Source organism: Sphaerodactylus townsendi, linkage group LG01 (genome assembly GCF_021028975.2).
Source record: "Sphaerodactylus townsendi isolate TG3544 linkage group LG01, MPM_Stown_v2.3, whole genome shotgun sequence".
Lineage (NCBI taxonomy): Eukaryota > Metazoa > Chordata > Lepidosauria > Squamata > Sphaerodactylidae > Sphaerodactylus > Sphaerodactylus townsendi.
Window position 1 is genome coordinate 57,608,830 of NC_059425.1, and position 19,226 is coordinate 57,628,055.

The following is a 19,226-nucleotide window of genomic DNA, read 5'->3' on the forward strand; positions in this document are numbered from 1 at the left end:
GTGAGGTCAGTGTCTTGCTATCAATTCATTGATGAGTCATTGGGCAGTTAATCCGACATTGCTTATGTGAGGCAGAGCACGTAGGTCAGAGGTTATAAAGTTAACTATCCTTCTTTGTCTCACTGAGACACACAGACACACAGACACTCACGAGGTTTTTCTTGTACCTGTAAGATGGATTCACCTTAAGAGGTGAATGCCTAGGCCACATGTGGGCTCACATGTGCCTAAGTTCTGCAACTAAGTTTGTACTAGAATAGTAAGGATTTGTTATGTTTATTCCATGTATACCCTACCCTGATTTAGTTAAGTAAAGTTTCTTTTTTTTATAATCACAGCAATAGTCTCCTGGTCTTTCCTCTCACTCTGCTTATTACCCAAATAGGGAAATAATTCCCCAACAGGATGCCATCATCTCCAGATGATACCCTGAAATTTTGGTACCGATACATCCAAAAATGCACCTACTACTTTAGGGTCCATAACTTTGGCCCCCCTGAACCAAACTGCACCAAACCTGGGTGGTATCATCTCATGAAGATACTCTGAAATGTTGGTGCTGCTATCTTAATAATTGCACCCCTGACAATAGGCACCCCCTAAATTTCCCCAGATTCTCTTTTTAAATCCACTCCCTTCCTGCCAATGCTTGTTTTCTTTCTTTCTTTTATTTTCTCAATGCCTAATAAAGGTTGTTATTATTATTATTAAATCCACCCCCTTCGGCATGGATTTAAAGGGAGAATCCGAGGTCCCCAGTTTTAACATTGAAAGGGATGCTGTTTCAGGGTGGGGGAGAATCCACCCCAAAATAGCATCACTTTCAATGTTGTTTAAACTGGGGACCCCAGTTTCTCCCTTTAAGGTGAATTTAAAAGGAGAATCTGGGCTCCCTAGTTTAAACACCATGGAAAATGATGCTGTTTGGGGGTGGATTTTAGCATGCTTTACATCTATGTCTCTTTTTTGAACCTTCAAACATGGTCTCTCTGTGTCCATTAATTCTTACTTCTCCACATCTAATCTTTAGGCTTGCAAAGTGATTTTGTAGCAAAGTATCAGCCTTTTGTAACTTAATATACCGCTGTGATGCACGTTTACTCATACGTATGCACCACTTCGTTCAACGGAGCTTTCTTATCGCAGCCCTGCAACCCCACTCAGTCCTATTCGTGTTTAATTAAAATAAGTCAGTTGGGTCTAACTGGGCTTACTCCAAAATAGGCATAGGTTCGGTTCAAGCGGGGCAGCCGTGTCAGTCACTTCCAGCAAGTATAAACTGGAGCCTTGTGCGGCATCCTAATACGTTATGTAGGATTAAAGCTCAGGAACGCCGTCCTTCTTTGCAACGGATCTATCCTACTGGCTGTGGCCTTTACGCAGCAACTTCCAAAAAACTCTGGCAGATCTCCTGTAACCTTCTCCAGGTTGCGAAAACAACTCTGCTCGAAGTCAAGCAGAATCTTTCAAAGATCGACCAAGAGCAGCAAAACGCATTTCTGCCAGGAGAGCGGATCAAACAGCTGCCGACTTAGGAGTAAGCTCTATTCAGTTCAACGGGGCTTACTTCCAAGTAAACGTTCTTCAAGATCGGGCCGCGACCCACCCATCCTTCAAGATTTCCTTTCTTCAAAGCCACGGCCCACTTTTTCTCAGCCGCAGCCAGCGAGGTTTGAAAGCCGCCGAATCCTCCACTCAGCGGGCGGACAGAACGCGATGGGAGAAATCCTATTGGCTCAACTGAAGAAAGCTGGCACCCACTTCGATGCCGTCCAATCACCGTTCCTTGTTGTCTCCGGCTAACCGACGAGGGAGGGGAGAGGTGGTGGCAGGTTTGAATTTCCTAAAGAAAAGTTGAAAAAAGATCTTGGTGGGGGTCGCCTGGGAATAAAGGCGGGAGAGTTTGGAGAAAGCGAGTCCCCCGGAGAGCGGTATGTGAAGAGGACCTCTGCCTTGCAGCCCTAGTGACTGTAGATACTGTAATTATAAATATTTTTCAACAACGTCTCTTATTATAACGGATGCTTTTGAGTTCCTGTATTAAACACGTGTAGTGTCGTACATTATTGTTGTTTACAGTGAATACAAGCCATGGTTAAGGACTACAAGATTAACTTGCATGTGAGTGCCGCTGAGCAAAATTTACTTCTGAATAAACATGGTTGTGGTGGGTTTTCTGGGCTGTGTGGCCGTGGTCTGGTAGATCTACCCTGCTGCCCGAAAACCCACCGCAACCAGTTGAATCCGGCCGTGAAAGCCTTCGACAGTGGTTGAGATTCTTTGGTAATTCTTGCAAGGATCTCAGTGGGAGGGTTAAGCATGTGGGGTTTTCCTTTGAGGGCGATTTTTTAAACATTTAGTTTTAAATGGGTTGTGTTTCATATTATGCCCCTTTATGCTGTTTAAAGTATGTGCTAGAGTACCTGTGTAATAGTATGCAGAATTGCTCCCTTCTCATTTTCTTGTTTTCAATTTGCTTAGACTGCGGTAATTGCCTAGAATTAGATACTGTATGTTATGTTAAACATAAACAGGCTTGTAAAAATGTTTTTTTATTTAGAAATGTTTAATTATAATTAATTCTTTAAGTAGTAAAAGTAGTGTACAGCCATGGGTTAAAAATACATCCACTTGCATGGAGACAGGAGATAAAGGAAATGTCTGAGAAGCCATACAGGCATCCCGTAGTCCCTTAAAGGTTAACAATGTGTATTTCAGTCTTTAAGGTGCTCCTGGATTCTTGTGTAATTTTGCTGCTGCAATTTTGTGCTGCTGCAAATTTGTGTAATTTTGCTGCTGCACAGGGACACAACTAACCTTCTCAAAAGGGGACTGAGTGTGTCTGGTTCACTAGTAGCCAATAAATGCAAAAAGGTTTGCCCCTCTCTCTCTGAAGCATATTTGTTTACCACATAATGGTACCACATTACCACATAATGTTTACCAAGTTTACCATAATGTTTACCAAGTTTACTGGATTGTGAATCTGCAAGCTTGAGGTGGATTTCATCGTATCAGTATGTATCTTCCTCACTGCCCTGACTTACCACAAGAGTTGGTGGTAGGGGGAAGGCCAGTGCTGGGCGGACAGGACAGGTGGGAGTTTTTTGCAGTTCTCCCTCCCAGTTCCGGATAATGCCTTAAGGGGGGTGGGGGAATAGAATAGAATAGAATAGAATAGAATAGAATAGAATCTTTATTGGCCAAGTGTGATTGGACACACAAGGAATTTGTCTCCGGTGCATATGCTCTCAGTGTACATAAAAGAAAAATACATTTGTCAAGAATCATAAGGTACAGCACTTAATGATTGTCATATAGGTCTAGTAAGCAATCAGGAAACAATCAGTAGTAATGAAAACATAAAATGTAAAATCATAAAATAAAATAAAATAAAATGTCAGCACAGGCTATAGTCATACAGTCATAAGTGGGAGGAGATGGGTAATAGGAATGATGAAAAAAGTAGTGCAGTAATTATATAATAAGTATATAATAAATAGTTTAACATTATCGAGGGAATTATTTGTTTAACAGAGTGATGGCATTCGGGAAAAAACTGTTCTTATGTCTAGTTGTCTTGGTGTGCAGTGCTCTGTAGCGACGTTTAGAGGGTAAGAGTTGAAACAGTTTATGTCCAGGATGCGAGGGGTCAGTAAATATTTTCACAGCCCTTTTTTTGACCCGTGCAGTATACAGGTCCTCAATGGAAGGCAGGTTAGCAGCAATTGTTTTTTCTGCAGTTCTGATTATTCTCTGAAGTCTGTGTCGATCTTGTTGGGTTGCAGAACCAAACCACACAGTTATAGAGGTGCAGATGACAGACTCAATGATTCCTCTGTAGAACTGTATCAGCAGCTCCTTGGGCAGTTTGAGCTTCCTGAGTTGGCGCAGAAAGAACATTCTTTGTTGTGCTTTTTTGATGACATTTTTGATATTAGGTGACCATTTTAGGTCATGAGATATGATGGAGCCTAGAAATTTAAAGGTCTCTACTATTGATACTGTGTTGTCTAGTATTGTGAGAGGAGGTAGGATGGGAGGGTTTCTCCTGAAATCTACCACCATTTCTACGGTTTTAAGTGTGTTCAGTTCTAGATTGTTCCAGTGGCACCACGAGGCTAGTTGTTCAACCTCCCGTCTGGGAGAAGTGCACAACAGAGAAGGTCCAGAAGGAAGTGGCAGTATATTAATTCTCATTTGACGTTCTTTCTTTCTGTGAGACATGGTATACCAGCAACCTGGATAGGGGGAAGTCTTGTCCTTTTAATAGAAGCTTAGTGTGCGGAAATGGGCAGGTTTAGTTTTTCATGGCATGGAAATAAATTACATCACTTGGTAAATAACATTCCATGAAGTCTCTGTTAAAGTTGAAGGACATTTTTCTCCAGATTTGTCGAAGGCTCTCATGGCCGGATTCAACTGGTTCTGGTGGGTTTTCCGGGCTGTGTGGCCATGGTCTGGTGGGTCTTGTTCCTAACGTTTCGCCTGCACCTGTGGCTGGCATCTTCAGAGGTGTATCACAGAGAAAAGTCTGTTTCACACTGTGTCCAGTGAGAAAGGAAAGTTTAGTGTGGTATATTGTCCATGTCCCAGAGTAGGGAACCAATCATTAAGTTTTGGGGTGGAACTTGCTATGCAAAGGTGTGGTTGAGTGCATTGTATTGCGGGTGGAGTTATCAGTCTGTTTTTTAAGTACTGGGAGCCAAGTTGCTAATTTTCAGAGTCTCTTCTGTCTTATTAAAGGAGTCTTGGTGTTTGTGAATTTCAATGGCCTCCCTGTGTAGTCTGACATAGTAACCTTCTGAATTGTCCAGAATTTCAGTGTTCTCAAATAAAATGTTATGTCCAGTTTTGTTTAACACATACTCCCATTGGAAACAATGGGGGATGGGGCACCCCCTTTGGGAATCCATAACTTTGGACCCCCTGAACCAAACCTCACCTAACCTGGGTGGTATCATCAGAAGAGTCTCCCAAACAACCCCTGAAATTTTGGTGCTGCAGCTAGCCTAAAAATGCTAGCCCCTACAGGCTAAAAACTGGGAAAAAAACACTAAAATACAACCCCCCCCCCCACAAACGGGGTGGAGCTTCAGACATGTAATGGGGGGGGGGTTTGAACCTGGGGGGGAAAACCCTTACCTACGTCCTTGCAAGCAACCCTGTGAGGCTGATCATTTTTTAAATCATCCATGGTGAGGCAAATCTATACTACATCCCTTTAACCTCACATTCTTGTTCAGTTGTGTGGGCTTACTGTTTCTGTTACCTTGTCATGTGACTGGATGCTGCAGTGGCATTACCCTGTGTGCTGTGGTGACTTTACAAGCAGTGACCACATGATAATTATGAATCTGTAGTGGACTAATTTAGCCATAGGATAGTAAAACTGAAGTAACATGTGAACAATCAGATGTAATTAGAGAGGAAATGCAAATTGGTATAACTATAAGCAAACTTAAAGAAGATAAATAAGAGAAGTGTAGGACAATGACACCAATGCAAAATGATGTGGTAATATTGGCATTTACCCTGTCCTGGATGGTTCAGGCTAGCCTGATCCCATCAGCCCTTAGAAGCTAAGCAGGGTTAGCCCTGGTTGGTACTTGGATTGCAGACCAGGGTTTAATCAGAGGCAAGCAATGGCAATCCAACTTCTTACCTTGAAAATACTATGGGGTCATCATAAGTGCACTGTGACTTGACAGCCCTTTACAAACACAATATTGATACTTCTTTGGGGGTTATGCATTCTCATCTCTATAATGTCAGAGCAGACCAAGACATTTCAAGCCACCAGCAGCATATTTTGAAACAAATAACAACAAAAATGGCTGTTGAGAACCTCCTGATTATGTTTTTGTGGTATCAGGTAATATTATTTCCCCTCCAGCTGCATGACCACTTCATCCACCGTTGTTCTGCATGGAAAAACTTTATAGCCTTTTAGTTAGTACATAGCTGAACAATAGTTCTGTAATACAAATCCACATTTTAGTGCAATGAAATAAACATAGCTCAAGTCTGCAATTGTCTTTTTTTCTGATTATTTTTTCATTTTGGTTTTTTTGGTATGTTTGGATATTAAAGGGGGAAACTTGACTGAGAAATGAGCTGGGCGGTGGAAGAATGGAAAGAAGGCCTCTCCACGAGGGTCCTGCACAAGATTCAAGAACTTGAAAGTCAACTTGAGAAGCTCAGAAAGGAGCGACAGCAAAGACAGTTTCAGCTTGACTCTTTGGAGGCAGCTTTGGAAAAACAGAAGCAGAAGGTAGTGCAACGATGAAGAGAAGCGGCTTTTAAATATTATTAGTAGCATGCTATAATGATGGGTTAAAATTGATATGCTAAAAATACCTGGGTTGCTCTTTCTAGCAATCGTTTCTTGCTAGACAACTTAATGGCTCATAGTTGTTCAGGTCAATGATTATTGTTTTTCAGCACAATTGAGGAGTTCTTGACAGGTATTAAGATGATTCTTGAAAATATCTCTCTTGTGAACAAAAATCTCTCCAAAGTGTAAGCAAAATTTATTTGAAAAAAAGTGTGTATGTGGGGGGGGGGGGGGAAGGAATATCCAAACATATATTTTTTTTTGTTGGAAGAGGAGCAGGTTAATTTTGCTATTTTGTTTATTCTGATTAGGTGGAAAATGAAAAAACTGAAGGGTCAACACTGAAAAGAGAAAACCAGAGCCTGATTGAGCTATGTGGCAATCTTGAAAAAACCAGGCAGAAGCTTTCTCATGAACTTCAGGTGAAAGAGTCTCAAGTGAGCTTTCAAGAAGGGCAGCTCATGGCAAGCAAGAAACAGGCTGAAAGGCTAGAGCAGGAACTGAAAAGGTGGGAATCTCTTGTGCAAGAGCCACGCTCATTTTAGAAAATGGCCTTATTTGGATGTGTCATGGGTATTCAAGTTGTGTTTGTTGATTTATGTTGATAATAGTCTGCTTTTGTCATTGAGACTCATGGCAGATTACATAGTGAAAGTCAACATAATCAATAAGAAGAGACATCTAATAAGTAGCGTAATAGGAAGAAATCAATAATGGAGGAACAGGCTTCCCTGAAGGACAAGTTTGTCACCATAACTTATCTACTTTTGGAGTGCATGACTGCAAGAGAGGGTTCTCTGTTGCACTATGCATTCTCAGTTTACAATGCTTAGACCAACAGAATCCATTTTTTCCTGAGCACATTCTTCTACAGCTTCCAGAGGTTCTGTAGCAGCCATTCAAATATTCTGCCAGTGGGGATGTCAATATGGTACCAATACAATGAGGATCAAAAGTCTGAAAACTTGTTTTTGAAAAGAATGGGGCAATTTATTGCATAATGAAGTGCTACTTTGGCCATACAACAGAGATTCTAAAGTGCAGCTAGGTTTTTTATTTCCATATTTGCTCAGCAATTCTTTAAAAAGCTTTTTGCCTTCGCGGAGAAGGGACAGCTGGAGTACAAATTTAAATAGGTGCTTCCTGCTGCAACCTTGTAATGTCTAAAATCAGTATTTTATTGCCTTTAATTGCAATCTACTTGGAAGTTCTGCCATGTACATTCCATTAAAATGCAGAGCTAGCTTAATGCTGTTGCGCAGTTCCTGTTAATTCCAGTTGAGCTGGAGCCGAAGAATGTCTCTTGTGCCCTTCATTTTCAATTATTTTGAACACTGAACTTTCACACTTGAGAAGAGAGTCATCAACTCAATCTGATGACCTCTGTTCAACATTAAGCCTCATGTGACCCAAGTTGTTTGGATTCTCTTTGAGGCTTCAGTGGGATCTGCAAGGCTGACAGAGAACGCAGCTCTAAAGAAAGAAGTCTACACCTAGAGCTGCAGTGATAAAGAAAACCTAGCATCTTCCCAAACAAGTGAGACAGTTCACTATTTTGTTTTCAATTCTTGAGTTTTTAGTAGAGCTTCTGACAGAGATCTCTGCATTGTTCACATCTTGTGTGAAAGTTGCACTTTTCTTCCCCTGTGTGTCTTCCAATGACATTTTTGAATCCACGTCTGGGAATGTAGGAAAAAGTTTCTCAGCCACATTTTGGTTTTTCAAGATCTTTAGGTCCATATTTGTTATTATTAAGCTACTTTTCAGTCCTTCTGTTTTTATTTTTTTAAACAGATACAAATCAGAACTAGAAAGAAGTCAACAAACCCTTGTTGCAGGGGATTCATCTGTCAGTATCACTCCACAGAAGAACTTTACTGTTCCTTCTACTCCATGTCACAGTGGTAAAATTGTTTATCTAATAACTATAAGAATAACATGTGGATTTTTGTTTTTAATTAACATCTCTAATGGTCAAAGGTCTCTTGTGTTATTTACTGAGCTCCAGTTTCATCCCGGTTACAACTGTACATTCTGTATTGTAAAGGATATTCTGTAAATTCAGATAGCAACAGTTTTATATAGAACACCAGCAACGTCATTATTTGTAATATATGTAAATGGTCCGCCCTATTAGTTGGTCAAGATGTTTCAATTTTGCCTTTACAGATGCTAAGTTTGAAGAACTGCAAGCAAAATATGAGAAAGAAGTTGAGGAAAAGAAAAAACTGGAGGCAGAACTGAAGAGTGTGAAGTCTCATGTAGGACCCTGCCTGAAAGACTCATACAGAATACTTAGTTTAGAGTGAAAACCAGGACATAGTGCAGTTTTTCTGAAAACAGATGAACAAAAATAGACAAATCCTGGAACGTAGTCTTGATTGACAGAACTGTTTTATAACATTGTATCATAGTAGTAAAGGCCATCGTACGAACAAATACAATGGGCTCTAGAAAACTATTGGTGGGTTAATGGCTCCCACCAAGTGGGCCAATCCCTCCTGCCTTTTCTCCCACATAGACCGCACATCACCAGCTCCTTCCTTGTCCTCTTCCTCATTCCAGATGCCTGCATCGGCATGCAGGGGTTGATGGTGCCCACCAAGAGGGGTGACCCCTCCTTCCTTTCCTTCCCCTTTGGTCCCATGTCACCAGCTCCCTCCTCCTTCTGTTCCCAGATGCCTCCTCCTTTCCCCAGATGCCTGTATTGTCAAGCAACAGTTAATGGCGCAGTTGAAGCCACTACCAGTTGCAGCCCTCCCACATGGAGCAGCCAGTGCCTGCGCCTGTTCCTCATCAGGCAGCTGCAGACTATTGTGACTGTAATTATTCAGCAGTGGGGGGAATGGGTAGGACAGTGAGTGGCTGCCACGTTCTGCTGTTTTACTTGTGTTGGTTTTTTTACCCGTTTTGTGTAAGCCCTGTCCCCACTGTACCTACATACAGAGGGAGTGTGGTTATACACATTTCTTCCCCACATAGGCACATCACTGAGGAGTCTGGGGTGGCAGCCCTGGGGCATTTGTGCCCGCTCTCAGTTTCTGCACATTGGCTGAATATGCTGAAAAATTGGGTTCTCTACTGAATTCTTTTTCTCTGAAAAATCTTCTGTATTGACTTTTGTCAGCCTCTAATGATGGCTAGTAATTGAGTTGGCTTTAAAGGTGGATTAGACAATTTCAAGGAGTGTAGGTCCATTACCCATGATGACCGCATGGAAGCTTCATAATTAAAAACAGTAAATTAACTGTGGTTGGGACAACAGAAGGGGGAGGCTTTGGGCTCTGCTTCCTGTTTGTCGGCCTTCTGGGGATATCTGTTGGCCACTGTATGAAACAAGTTGCTCAGTATTTTCTCTGTCTCTTTTTAAAAAAGAAAACAAATCCCTTGCTTCCCCAAAGCACCATGAGTCGCAGAGAAATTGCTCGGCAACAAGCTTCCTCATCTGTGTTCTCCTGGCAACAAGAGCAAATGCCAAGCCGCCCTCCATCCAATAGTCAAGAAACTCCCATAAGCAGTGGGTTGCATTTTCCTTGGGACCTTGGGTCAACTCCTAGTCACCAGGATCAAAAATCAGCAAAGGAAGTATTTGCCAACAGCATCTTGGACAACAGCAAGGATTCAGCACTCACTGATGAGATGAAGACACAGAACCAAGGTAGTTTGCAAGGTGTCCTCAGCCCTGATCCTCCATTTTGTGCCTTTAGTAATTTTCTCGCCATACCAAAACAACATATCTTTGCAATGCTGACATGAGAATGGCTTATCGGCACGCTCAGCCAATCCCACATACTTAATGCTGCCTTAAGTCTCAGCATCAGTGTATTCGATTTTTAAAAATTGTGGTCCTGATCCAGGGAATAGAGAAGCTTAGCAATGGAGAATTTCACAACAGATGTGTTCTACAAAGCAAAACATTCAGTTTGAGAACACTTTTTTGCTGAGATTATTATTATTACACAAAAATACCCAGATCCTTAAAAAGTCTGAAGTATGTGCAAGCCCTGCCACATTAACCATATGCTTTTAATGCACAGAGCTAAGATCCCGAGTTCAAGAACTGGAGCATAATCTGCAGATTCAAATGAGTGATATGAAATTCCATGTAACTAAACTTCAAGAAACTCAACTGCAAGTAGAAAATTTGAAAAGGGAATTGACAGAAAAAGGCCAAGCTCTGCACAAGAGTAACAATGAAATAACTAGAATTACAGCACAACTTCACCAAACTACTGCTCAGGTACAGTTCTATCTCAACTGCCATGCAGCTGTATTTACAAATCCGTTTCAGACATGCATGTCCACTACTTGCTGACTGACTGAAGTGATGTCTTTCTTTTTTTTTTAATATTTTTATTGGAGATTTAAAAGGAGTGTTATACAGAGTTCTAGCAAACAACATAGAATGCCATGTACACAATATTTGCTATATTGGTCCAAGGTCTTAAGGCTCTGTTGTTTGGGAAAAGGAAGTTAAGAAAGGGATAAGTGAGAGAATTTACATAAAATCATAACATCTCGCAAAAGCCTAATAACGAAAAGAGATAGGGAAGATTAGGATGGAATAAGGGAAAGAAGAAAAAGAGAGTTTAATACAAATTAATATTAGTAACTAAAATCCAAGATAAATTAAAAAAAGTTAAGCTAAGCTTAACTGTTAGAAACATAAAATTCACGCGTTGCGTTTTAACCAGATAATTAATTCCAGCTTGGCTTCCTGGTCTTTGCGAGATTTACATTTTTTCTTGTGTTCACCATTTTCATATTAAGTCTATGGACTTAACCGTCCGTATACTATTGTGTCACCTTTTAAATCAGGATGATATTTGGTGTAATACCCAGTAAGTTTGCATAAGGGTTGTTGCAGAACTTAGGTTCGGCAACCGTTTAACATATGGATCTAACAGTACAATTTAAATAGCTTATAAAGTTCTGAAATAGTGTCTAATGGTCCATATCTTGTATAATCCAACACCTGTAGTTATATTATGCTATTAGCATCTGAAAGCAAGAGACAGCAGTGTATATCTGATATTAACAAAATAAAAATAATTGTTTTATCTTCTCTTTGACAAGTATTGATCCAGAGGTTTCCATGTCGAGTCATATTTTTTCCTGGTTATTCCTTTTAGGATGGAAGATAATCTGTCCGTATTTCTTAATTCTAGTACAGTGTCCAACCAGTCTTTGCATCTTGGGCTTTTGGTATTTTTCCACTTTTTCGCTACCTGTAGTCTCGCTTCCACTTTCTCGCTACCTGTAGTCTCGCAGCCGTGGAAAGATAAAAAAATAGATTAATATTGGGTGGAGCTATATTGTCCTGAAATATTCCCAAGAGATAGTTTTCTGGGAGCATCTGGAATTTATGTCCCAGAATCACTTGTGAAATCTTGTGAATTTTTTTCCAATATTTTTTAAGTTTGGGTCATGACCACCACATATGAAAGTATGTACCCTGGCTTTTCCCACAGTTCCAGCATAATGGTGAATGTTTTTTTATCCATATGAGCTAAATTTTGTGGTGTTATATACCATCTGTGGAATATTTTTTGATAATTTTCTTTTAAGTCCATACAAAGGGTGAATCTGTTGGCTCTTTTCCAAGCTTCCTCCCACTTTTCATAATATATGTTTTTACCTAGATCCTGCGCCCATTTAACCATTACATCTTTTATTACTTCATGCTCCAATTCTATCTGGAGCAGGAATTTATAGATTCTACTAATCAGTTTTTTATCATTTATGTCCCATATTAGTTTGTCGAAACTATTATGAGCTTTTTCTATACCACCATTTTGCATGTCTTTCAAGAATTCTTCTCTTAACTGTAAATACAAGAACCAGTGACAGTCTTCAGCACCAATTTTTATTAGGTTTCTAGGTTTAAGGGTCGGTTTGCTATTATCCCATGAAAGAGTATCAGAATATCTTAACCAAAGTCTATCTTCTTTGCCCTGGTATCCTTGTAAAGCTTCATGCCTTGAAACCCATACCGGAGTTTTTAAGTAAAGTTTCATCTTATATTTATTCCAGGTATTTAATAGTGATTTTCTTATTATATGATCCTTAAAGTTGTTAATTGTTTTTTTTTATTTGGCCACAAATAGTCATGCCACCCCCAGGCATTTTCTGGTCCCTCTAATTTTAACAGTTGCTCATTTTCTAAGGAGATCCATTCCTTAATCCATGTTAAGGCACATGAATCATGATAGAGCTTGAGGTCAGGAAGAGTAAGACCTCCTCTCTCTTTGGTGTCGATTAGGGATAAGTATTTAATTCTAGCTTTCTTTTTTCCCCATATAAATTGTAATATTGTCTGTCTCCAATTCTGAAAAGTTTTAGCTGTTATAATGATTGGTATATTTTGGAACAGATACAACATTTTTGGTAGCACCATCATTTTAATTAGAGCTATTCGACCCATTAACGAAATTGATAATTTTTCCCACTTTTTAAGATCTGCTTTAATTTCGTTCCAAATTTTTTCATAGTTGTTAGAATAGAGGTTCCTGTTTGTTTTTTCCAAGACTATTCCTAGGTATTTTACCTTATTGGCAGTTTGAATTCCTGTTTGGGTGGTTAGATCTTGAATTCTTTCTCTGGATAAATTCCATATAAGCATTCTGGTTTTATTTTTGTTAAGCTTAAAGCCTGCTAACTGTCCATATCCCGATATAGTTTCTAGTAATGGATTCAGCAAATTCTCAGGGTTGTTTACAAAAAGGACCACGTCATCCGCATAAGCTTGTAGTTTAATTTTATTACGTCCCACTTTAAAACCATCCAAAGTTTTATCATTTCTTATTGTATTCAGTAGAACTTCTAGGACAATATTAAATAGCAAAGGCGAAATAGGACACCCCTGTCTAGTCCCTTTCTCTACATTAAAGCTTTCTGTCAGTTTTCCATTGATTTTCAGTTTGGCGTTTTGGTTTTTATACACACCCTCTATTACATTTAAGAAGGAGTCCCCGACTTTCATTTTAATTAACAACAATTTCATAAAGTCCCAGTTGACATTGTCAAACGCCTTTTCAGCGTCGACAAACAAAAAGTGATGTCTTGCTTGGGCAAATTGGGTATCACAGGTTTGACTTTTATATAATAAAATACCAAATCAGAAACAGTATGTTCCAAGGAGACATTCCTGGATGTTGTCAAATGATGGATCTTCCAGTGAGGGCCACTGATGTGTGAAAAATGTACATCTAGAAAGATCAAGTTTGTTCTTCTCAAAGGTGGGATGCCCTATGCAGCAAGAACATATTAGTCGTTCAGTGATGGTTCAACATAGTCCTGAAGTATCTTATTCCAATGTAAAGCTGGTGTTCTGTTGCTTGGAGCATTTTTTTGTTCAGTATTAAACATACTGTCTCATCAGTCTAACATTTTGCTTCTGTCCTCGGTGGAGAAGATGAGTTCTTAGGTGTTAAGCATCTTCCTCAGCTATAAACTTGTTCACAAGTTGGTTTCCCATATCTAATCCGTGTGATTTTTAAATATCCTTTTTTTGCAGTTCACTGCAGCCGAGGAAAAGATAAAGAGGCTCTCAGAGGAGCTGAAGTGCCAGCAACAAAATTCTGAAAGTGTCCGGTGCTCTTCCGAACAGAAAATAAAAGAAAAGGAAAAAGAATATCAAGAGGTTAGGCACAGCGTGAAGGTTAATGCTACTTAAGAAAGGGGGAGGGGATTCATGTGGATGGCGGGGTGCAAATACTTGGACCTGTTGCATCTATACTGGACCTTTGTTGGTTCTAATGTGCCAAGTTTGTATGATTCATTGAGATCAGAGTTTCAAAGTGAATTGCACATTTTCTTGGGAAACTGGGATTGGGACGCACAGTTTTGCAGTGATTTTTGGATCTACCTGGAAGGTACACTTTAGAAGGTGGTGCTGGGTGAATAGTTCTTGGCCGCGTGGCCTTCAGTATAGAGCCAGAGTTCCACAGCATTCCTTCTCATCACTCGGGCTCTTTAACATGTATAGGAGTTCACTGGACGAGGTCATCTAAAGATGTGGGCTGATGTTCATATACATCTTGTGCTTCTAGCTGATTGCAGAATGGCTGTAGAAACCCTGAACCACTACCTAGCCATAGAGGAAGTTTTTTGATAGATGCTGGCTAATAAACTGAAGTTTTATTACCAAAAAGTACAGACATGCTACTAGTGAGCAGAAGGAGTGACCTGGGATTTGAGATTTCTCCTATTTTGGATGGGATTGTGCTGTTCTTGAATGATCACATCCATAAATCGGGGAGATGGTGAATTTAGGCCTACAGCTATATAAGCAGTTGAAGGTATTCAGGGGTGCCTTTCATGAGCTTTGACTGGATAGCCAGCTATGGCCTTTCCATGTGGAAAGGATCTGGCTGTTGTGGTGTATCTATAGCAGGGATTTTAACTCAGGAGCTTCCAGATCATGAATCCACTTCCCATCAGCTCCCCGCCATGGCCAATTGGCCATGCTGGCAGGGGCTGATGGGAATTGTAGTCCATGAACATCTGGAGAGCCGCAGGTTGCAGACCCCTGATCTATAGCTACATTTGCATTAGGTTACTGCAGTACGTTCTGAGTGCAGTTGCCCTTGAGCAAAAATGAGGCCTGAAAGCAGAGATCATTACATGCTGAATGTGTATTGGTATGGCCAAACAGAAGCAAGGGATTCACATCTTTTTAGAGTATATGCCTCAAAAATCTGTAGCAACTAACGTTACAGGGGCTTTCAATATAATTATGTCACAGTTAGAACATAAAGATTTAGAAGCAGTAGGAATTTCCAAATGTAAGTATTCATTTCCCAGGATTTTCTCCCTTTGTGATCTTCCTAATATTTCTGTTTTTTTCCCCAAGTCCTCAGTCATTAGATATTCACCCAATATGTTTAATCCATGTTTGTACTATTTATACTGTATTTTTCCCACTAACTTGTGTACACTGAGCTGGTCCAAAAGACCTATTAAAGCTCCACAAGGAGCCTGTATTACCTAAAGGGCCTAGACTAGCAAGATAAAATGTTTGTTCACCTGGTCTGCAAGCTGTACTACAGACTGTTTTTGATATTTCTCCAGATTTTCTAAAGTAGGTTGCCACCTACCATGGAGGAGCTGCTGCTCAAGATTAAAGAATTGAGCTTCTGAATTACCTTCATGGCTCTTTGGCCACCAACCTTATTGAGTATATTTTATTTTTTTCCTCTTGCCAAAATTTTTAATTGTCATCACGGTACACATGTTTTCAGGGTAAATAACTGGTAAAACTATTTTATTCCTCTCCACCTGGGTTACTGAAACTGGACTATTAGTTTATGATAGTTTAACATATGCTTCTGGTTTATAATCTCAACCCCCCCCCCCCCCCATCATTGTTCTAGGAACTGTCTTGCCAGCTGGATCAAGTGAGAACTAAGCTACAAGAAGAACTTCATCAAGCTAAGAACGATTACTGTCTTCTTCAAGTGGACCTTGAGAAAGTAGGCATTTTGCACATGAAATATACAAACAGCTGGTGAGGAAAGAGACTGCAGCAGGATGTATTTAATTCCACAGAATACAGGGAACTTCAGTGTTCTTTAACTAGCTATAAACAGAGTTTCTATCTCTTTAGGCCTCTCCACTTCAGTGTTAGGGGAAAAATTGCACACATACATGCACAGTTGGAGGAGCCTTTGCTGACCTTCATCTGGTCATTAGATATTTTATGTGTACCAGGATTCCCTGGATCAAGGTGTACATGAAGTGAGTCGAGAAATCGACAGAATCAACGTTCAGTCATAAGCTAGCACAGTTCACTGTGGACCACACCTTACCTAATATTAGAAGAGGAAGAAGAGTTTGAATTTATACCCCTCTTTTCTCAACTGTAAGGAGTCTCCAAGCAGCTTACAAACTTCTTCCTCTCCACGCAGCAAACACCTTGGGCAGGTGGGCAGGGCTGAATGACTTGCCCAAGGTCACCCAGCAGGCTTCATGTGTAGGAACAGGAAAGCAAATCCAGTTCACCAGATAAGAGTCCGCCACTCATGTGGAGGAGTGGGGAATCAAACCCAATTCTCGAAATTAGAGTCCACCACTCTTAACCACTTCACCACACTCATGTATACAGTCATTCAAAGAACTAGTAAAAGACTGCCAGTTGCATGGATAAATATCACCTGCAAAACTAGTAGTAGCATTTACAAGTCCCTGGCAAGCTCACTTGTCCCTAGCATTATGTTAGACTGTAGCTTCTGTATAGAGCCTGTGCTTGGTGGGAATTAGGATTGGCTGGCTTTCCCCCACCTCACCATGCCTTGCACTTTCTCCTGGGCCTGTGAAATATTCATGGCAGATTAATGTGATATCTAGTGAGCAGACAACAGGTGGGATGGCCAAAGCTATGTAAGTTTTGCACTGTGTAGAGAAGATTTTTGTTTCTGTAAAATTTGCATAGGTTGGTGGTAAAAGTGTTGAACAAAGAGAATACGGGTTGTGTAGGCTGCTATATGACTTTGATTCTGTTCTTACATCTGATTTGTGAATCTTTAGGAAATAGCGTTTGTACATTTTACACCTGGAAATTTCTCTGGAGGCGTGCTTCCTATTTTGATTATTTATTCTACAGACTGTTGCTTAAATTAAGAGTGAAGAATGTATTTTTCTAAATAGTTGTGCATAATTAAAACATGGAATTGTTCTATTCTGTGAATGTCCAGTAACAGCAGGAATATTGGTGTGTTAATTGTTATGTGCGATCACAATTGAAATATGTTGTATGTTCCTCACAGATACGATTGGAGAAAGGGCAACTAGAAAAAAAAGCCAGTGACTTTACCCTGAAATTGAACATGGTGAACCAGACAATGGAAACAATGCAGTTGAAGGAAAATGAACTGAAAAGAACCTTGGAGGTAAATAAAATTCTGAGGACTGTTTGTATGCGCAATATGACATGTTGACATGACCCTTCCCTCCATCTTACATCAACGATACAGCTGTCAACATTGCTCCGGTTGGAGCAGTGAATACTACGTCCAGTCAAGAACTGCTGCCTGCCAAGCATCTGCTGCAACCGCTCTCACCATGTGCAGCAGCTCAGATATTTCTGATGAGCCACTTGGGCCTGGAAGTGTCCCCTTTCCCAGCTATGCTGGCATTTTCCAGAGGCCAGATACCTAAGCTGGTGCTGTGCAGAGAGGGAGGGATTATGCTTTTAGGAATGTATGCTCTCAAGCTGTTTACGTCTGTCATCACAAAGAATTGCATAGACTGCAAACCTTGCTACATTCTCCATCTGCATAAACTACTTGACCATGTTAAGATATCTTTAACCACAGGATAGTCATATGTCACTTATCCCAAATTTCCAGAAAACCATGATTTTATTAATTTGGGCACTTGTGGGGAATATTGGCATGACAGTTTGCCTCTTTCTCTACTTGCTACTCCCTTTTTTGTCACTCTTACAATGGCTAGAAGGACTGGGGAGAGATGAACAGAAGCAACAACAAGTTTAATCTTGCTCTCAGGCTGATTTGCTTAAAGAGCAAGAAATACAACCCTGCTTTGCCAGCAAAATTTCAGCTGATGTTTCTCATCCTGGTTGTCCCTTCTCTTAAATTTGGCTTTGGCACACTGGTGCCCATCTGCTAGTAGTAACTAGATGGATGATTGAGGGCTCAAGACCAACAGAGCCCTGCCAATGCCATCTGTTATCTTTGCGGCTCAGGAGTGGGTGGCTTGTGCCCATACGTACTGGTTTTTTTTTTTTTTAATCTTCCCAAGAGTGAGGGCGAGTTTAAAATGAGTGGGCCAATTCCTAAAAAAACATTTTGGCATTCATGCAAAACAAGGTGGTAAAAATGTAGATACACAAGTACTGTCCTTTCAGCACCCAGTGCAATTCCTCAGAATTCCTGCTCTCTGTAGCACAAAGCTTGTCCTGAGTTCTAACCTTGACTCCGGCAGTGGCTATACTGTGAGACCTTTGGTGACTTCTGTTGGTTTCTCGCTTGTGCTAAGCTCTGAAAGGACCATGCAATGGTTGGTGGTTCTCTAATATTTTTGCCCTGCAAAAGCCTTTTTCTGACATAACTCTCTATAGGTTAGAGATTTCCTTACTTAGCATATGCTGCTGGGCAGCTGTTCCAAGTGCACTGGCTGTAAGCTGTACATTCGTCAGCAAAAAAAAATATTCTGATGCTGTCTTCTAATAGTCCTCCCTAGTACGTAAGAAAGTATAGGACCATTATATACATGTATGTCCAAGCAATTTTAGTTCCTTTTTTTAAAGGGCCATTTCAATGGGCATAGCAGAACATAGCTTTCTGCAAAATGTAGAAATGCTTGCCCTTTGTGCTGCTTCAAGGCTTCTGATTATTGCTCAGAACTGAATTATTTAGACATCTTTGGCTGTATTTTCCTATTCAGGTAAGAAAAGAAATACTAGAAGGACCCCTAAATCTCTGGTCTGCATAGTCTAAAAATATTAGTGACAAGTTTTTTTAAGAGGGGATGATAATGTCAGCCCTTTTACCCCACCCCACCAACAGACAAACTGCAAACCTTTACTGTGCAGTCCTGAAGGGCCACTGACCACAGGACCAGCATGTCAGGAGAAGTGGAAATGGTTGCCTTAAGATGTAATTTCCCTAAGTCTCTGGAATGGCATAGTTGGGTATTTGTCTCTTTGAATGATAATTTGAACCTTTGCAACAAAGTCATAAGCTTTAATATTATGTGAACTTCCTGTACACCACCTTGAAGGCTGTACATTTTTTAAATGCAAAAAGTTTCTAATTGTGCATGTGCATTCATTTGTTTATAAGAAAGTACTGCAGATTTTTCTTTGAGATGCATAATAAATTTTGCTTTTGCAATTGATATGGTTTAGATAGTGACTGTATTCATG

General features: G+C 40.3%; 1 protein-coding gene across 4 annotated transcripts in view; it reads left to right on the forward strand.

The window, feature by feature from the left end:
* Positions 1–1,811: 1,811 nt before the first annotated feature.
* The window catches only part of CENPF (centromere protein F), a 42,395-nt gene continuing 24,980 nt past the window's right edge, over positions 1,812–19,226 (forward strand). The window contains exons 1-10 of one of the 4 annotated variants that reach the window (XM_048493127.1): positions 1,812–1,931; positions 6,094–6,274; positions 6,649–6,845; positions 8,132–8,241; positions 8,507–8,598; positions 9,713–9,995; positions 10,375–10,577; positions 13,854–13,979; positions 15,712–15,810; positions 17,104–17,226. In XM_048493127.1, coding sequence (XP_048349084.1) covers positions 6,113–6,274; positions 6,649–6,845; positions 8,132–8,241; positions 8,507–8,598; positions 9,713–9,995; positions 10,375–10,577; positions 13,854–13,979; positions 15,712–15,810; positions 17,104–17,226 — 1,395 coding nt within the window. In that variant the 5' untranslated portion in view covers positions 1,812–1,931; positions 6,094–6,112. The other 3 variants (XM_048493042.1, XM_048493212.1, XM_048493293.1) reach the window with 3 other exon arrangements.